Here is a 4,800-nt window from a genome sequence, read left to right as displayed (position 1 = left end):
GGAGGACAGCATGTATTATATTAAAGAGAGATGGAGAAATACACGACCAACGTCCATCAGAGTTACAAGAAGATGGAGAAATCAGGAGCATTTTGAGGGATGGCGTCGCTCAGATTTGCCCAAAGAAGCACTGAACTCCAAATGATGGTCACAACACTACAACCCATGAAGAGATGATGAACTGATACCATTATGTAAATATTACATGGTTAATTCTCCAAACTTATGTTCTTCTCAAGAAAAAGAGGCCCTGTATTTTTCAAAGCAGAATCACCTATATTTGTATTTTTATGGTTGAAAGAAACACCAGGATAGAGCGGCCGATCGGTTGGCAAATTATAGTTTTACGGAGCGAACCACAGTTGTGTGGTTGCACCAAGAACCGCCATGTGTTGAGCAACTTTTGTCTTTCAACTGTAACTATATAAACATTGAATAAAACACCGTTTTGTGCGCAAAAAAGACAATGAGGGTTGCACTGTGATTTCTATTATCATTTATCAAAAAAGAGAACTCAACATACATTCATCATTTCAGAGAACATTCATCAATATCACTCAAGAAACACACACGACGAGTGAGAATAAAATACAGCACACCGTAGCATACAGGGGAACGAACTTCGGTGTGGAAGTGTGGCTCTCGATGGGCTCCGCGAACGATCTCACTGGGCGCTGCTTGGCACGGGGCCAACCTTGCTCCACCGCTCGTAGCAGCGGACCATGTCGCGGACGAGGCCGTCGAAGTGGCCCACGTACTTGGAGCCGTGGCTGTAGTCGGCGAGGATGAGGAACGGGTAGATCAGGCTCTTCTCGACGTCGTCGATGTTGTTCTCCTGGACGACGCCCTTCTTGAAGAGAATCGCGGCGTCCTCCTTCTTCATCATGAGCTCCGCCATGAACCTCACGTAGCTGCAGAAGACCCGCTTCTCGGGCGGCCACCAGCCGGACATCTCCAGCACCACCAGGTTGGTGAGCAGCCGGATGTGGTAGCGCCGCCACGCGAAGGCCGGGATCTCCAGCACCCCGTTCCTGAACCTGACCTCCGCGAACCGGGGCGTCTCCGCGCGCTTCACCTTCACGCCCACCCGGACGAGCTCGCGCAATGGCGGGATCACCTTCCACTGCATCCACCCCACCGGCAGGCTCGAGGACCGCGTGACGGTGCGTCTGTAAAGCGCGCGAAGATCCATGCCCCTTTGCTTCAGCTTGCCCAAGGCCGTGTCGAGCGACGACGACCGCGTCACCGGCCGCTTCGGCTGCAGGGCCGACACCTTGGGCTCTTCCTTGGAGAATGTCAGGTACAGATACACGAGATGCAGGATGTGGAACACGGGGCGGCCCTCGTAAGCAGCGAGCATGTCGTCGCCCGCGTCGCCGACGAGGTAGTCGAGTATGATCTGTTTGAGCTTGACGGGTTTCTTCTCGAGCTCGCCGAGCTCGGGGATGTCGGTCATCTTGAATAGCTCCTCGAGCACGAAGAAGGGGATCTGGTTCGGGACGGCCACAAGGTCGAACCGGAGCGCGTACGGCTCCCATCGGACATTAAGCGGGGTGAACTCCTCCCTCCTGTCCTGCGGCACCAGCGTGGACGCCAGGGGCGCCGTGAAGTCGGCCTTTCTGCTCTCGGCCGCCGTGCTGGCCGTCGCCTCCGGCGAGGCCGACCCCTTGTCGATCTTCCCCACCCAGTGGTTCATCAGGACCTCGATGACGAAGAGGCCGTCCACCACCATCCTCTCCACCAGCTTCTCATTGGAGATCTGTAGCTCGGACGGGTCGTAGCGCTGCCGGATGCGGACCTCCATCGCGTTGATGTGGGTGAGGTACTCCGTGAGCTTGTTCTTGGCGTCTTCCTTGCGGTGCCCACGGCGGATCAGGTTCTGCACGTACTTCCACTTGGTCTCCTCCATCCCCTGCTGCGCCTGATCCGCGGGGAACAGCGGGCCGAGGGCCACCACCACGGGGGTGCACGCTCCGGGCGGCAGGGACGCGACCTCCGCGCGCCAGATGCACCCGTCGACCTTCTCCGGGTCCGGGAGCCCCGTGTCCTTGACGATTTTGGAGAGAAGCGTGTCCCATTTCGACCCGGCTGCCTGTCCGGCCGCAGGCGCCGTGCCTGCGTTGGTCGGCGGCTTAACCAGGGACCAGCTCAACGCGGCCTTGGCGTCTGAAGCAGTGATCGACGACGACGACGCTGCTGGCGTACTTTCTTGCGCCGGGGTTGGGAGGCCGTTGGCCCCGGCGACGACCGAACCTGCTGGCCCAGCCGAGGAAGCAACGGCTTCTTGCACCGGGACGGCTCCAGGCCGCAAGTTGTTGTTGGCCGGGAGGCTCGAGTTCACGCCAGCGGCGGCAGGAGACGGTTGCGCCGGGGTGGCGCCGGTGTGGCTACCGCCTGCCGTGACGGATGACGCAGCACCAACTGCAACGATGCCCGTGGTGGCCGGCAAGGTGGAGCTAGCAATCTGCAGGATCTCTCTCGGTGGGTCTGGGAGTGCCGCCGCCGGCATGGCTTGGCTTGGTGGCAGCAATTGGCGAGTGGCAGTGGCCATGGCCTATTGGCTTTGCTGCGCGCGGTTGATGATGCAGCCGCCGCTTAGGCCATGGGATGTTTATACAGCATGGCCCCTGCAGCCCTGGCTAGCTCTACCGTTGACGAGAGTGAGAATGTCCCATGGCTTCACTGCCTACCTTGGCTCCCCTTTTTTTTAACAGTAATCACACATTGCATTAACATGGGGATTACAACATGTACACACGTGGAAACCATGCAAGACTACTGCTCCCTCCGTTCTTAAATATAAGTCTTTCTATAGCTTTCACTATGGACTACATACGGATGTATATAGACGTAGTTTTTTTCTTTTTGCGGAAAGTATATAGACGTAGTTTAGAGTGTACATTCACTTATTTTGCTCCGTATGTAGTCCACATTGAAATATCTAGAAAGACTTGTATTTAGGAACGGAGGGAATAGAAGGACCGGTGACATGAAGCTAACCACCGCCCACCATCGCTGCCGGAGCACCTTCACAGACAAGGGCTGCTTTTGGCTCCCCTTGGGTCCTTGACGATAGTTCACACTTGACACTCTCTTTCAAACAAAAAAAAATACAAGAATTACACACTTCGGGCCTGTTCGAAGACTCGCTAGCTTCTTCAAAACCTCTCGTATCCAGCTTCTAACATGACTTCTCACTTCACCTGGCGTGCAGCAAACCGTTCTGGAGCGAAGGCAGCTTCTCCGAGCACACAAGCCAAGCCAAAAAAAAAAAGAGAGAAACGAGCTGGGCCTGGCTTGGGCTTGGGGGCGCGGTCGTCCTAGTGCTGCTCCTGGCTCGGAGTGTCCGGGCTAGCTCCTCCGGACTTCAATGGCGTCGGGGCTAGCACCTCAGTGCCATGGGGTCACAGCTCCTGGCACCCCACGCGATTCGCGCCGCCGAGGATTGGATCCGGATGGAAACAAGCTAGGACGGCCGGATCTGTAGGCAGAGGCGAGGATCCGGCCGGCGACAGGGGCAGTCGGGCACGGCGGCGGGGAACGGTGGCCGTGAGGGTTCGAGGGGAGAAGATGAGGGAGAGGGGAGATGTGAGCGAGCGGTTCTGTTGCGGGTTCGATTGAGGGACGAGGCGATGAATCGTTTTACCTGGTGGTGGCATACGGCCGTAAATAACTCAAACTTTAGAAGAGCTGGGAATCGGTAGCTTCAGAAAAATGCACTACAGCCCATCGTGGCTTCCTGGATCTCAAAACTTCCTGAAGCTATTGCGTTCGGGCCGAGATTTTCAAAACTTTGGAGTGGGAGAAGATCAGGCCCTTCTTTTCTGATCAGTTGATCCTTTGTTCTTATGGGGCACAATTCTTCTCGGTTGTTATTTTTGACCCGTTAAACTAAAAACCGGGCTCACGACATGGACTAGAATGCTGCAATATGAGTGTTTTCAAAAACGCAAAACAGATATTTTGAAATTTTCAACAAAAAAACATATTCTTATAAGGAAACATATAGATATTATCTGAGTCCTTTTAAACTTGCTTTGCATGATAAGATTATTTTGCATTTACACGATAGATTTCTGGTCCGAAAACAACGAATAGTAGGCACATTTTGATCCACTCGTTTGTCACTTTTTAAAAAAATCTACGTATGAAATGTTTATTGATGACAATGCTTACACATATATATTTATATGTACAGTCTTTACATTTATTTTCACTACATTTTAAAAAAAAATCACTATAAAATAATGTTCTCAAATATTATTTTTAAAAGAGAATAGCGAAACACACCTGCTAAAAAACATAGGCTAGCCAATAACTGACCAACACTGTACGTCCATCGTATGGTCTATTCTTTTCCGTAACTTTGTCTATATAACAGGATCAAATGTTTAACTTCAAGGGAGGCCTGTCCTGACCGTAAAGCATATGCGATGCACTCAGCAATATTTATATTTGTGCAAAATTATCCTTTTTCTTTTAGGGTACGGAAAATAATATCTAAGAATTAGAGTGAAGAGGGCAATGTAATCATTACTTTGTTCTTTTTTCACTGGGATATTGTAAATCGCATAAGCCCATATCTCTCGTTCTCACAAGGGTAACTCAAGATTGCAAGAGCTATGTCTCGCTTATTGTGAGATATACGCTCCTCTTGTCTGTTGGGGCAAGCCCTCCCGCGACCAACATTGAGCAGCCTCTGGCAAAATACGCCGAGAAGCCCTCCAGCGACTCGAACACAGGACGGAAGAGACGAACTCGGGACATGAGTGTTTGCGGCGACATATGCCTCGGCAACCA

General features: G+C 52.5%; 1 protein-coding gene across 1 annotated transcript; it reads right to left on the bottom strand.

Moving 5' to 3' along the window:
* Positions 1 to 664: 664 nt before the first annotated feature.
* LOC123076615 (UPF0481 protein At3g47200-like) lies at positions 665 to 2,551 on the bottom strand. Its single transcript, XM_044498769.1, has 2 exons — positions 1,643 to 2,551; positions 665 to 1,561 (listed from the first exon to the last, which is right to left on the bottom strand). The coding sequence occupies exons 1-2, from the start codon at positions 2,549 to 2,551 to the stop codon at positions 665 to 667; spliced, it is 1,806 nt and encodes a 601-aa protein (XP_044354704.1).
* Positions 2,552 to 4,800: the final 2,249 nt, after the last annotated feature.

Source organism: Triticum aestivum, chromosome 3D (assembly GCF_018294505.1).
Source record: "Triticum aestivum cultivar Chinese Spring chromosome 3D, IWGSC CS RefSeq v2.1, whole genome shotgun sequence".
Taxonomy (NCBI): domain Eukaryota; kingdom Viridiplantae; phylum Streptophyta; class Magnoliopsida; order Poales; family Poaceae; genus Triticum; species Triticum aestivum.
Note: the sequence above shows the minus strand (reverse complement) of the source record. Positions and strands in the feature narration are given on the sequence as shown.

Bases quoted from the DNA above. Each gene is read 5' to 3' on its own strand.
- LOC123076615 (XM_044498769.1), bottom strand. From the start codon at position 2,551: ATGGCCACTGCCACTCGCCAATTGCTGCCACCAAGCCAAGCCATGCCG. The intron at 1,562-1,642 runs GCCAGCACGGCG...GACAGGAGGGAG, and splicing joins CGGCCTCGCCGGAGGCGACG to GAGTTCACCCCGCTTAATGT.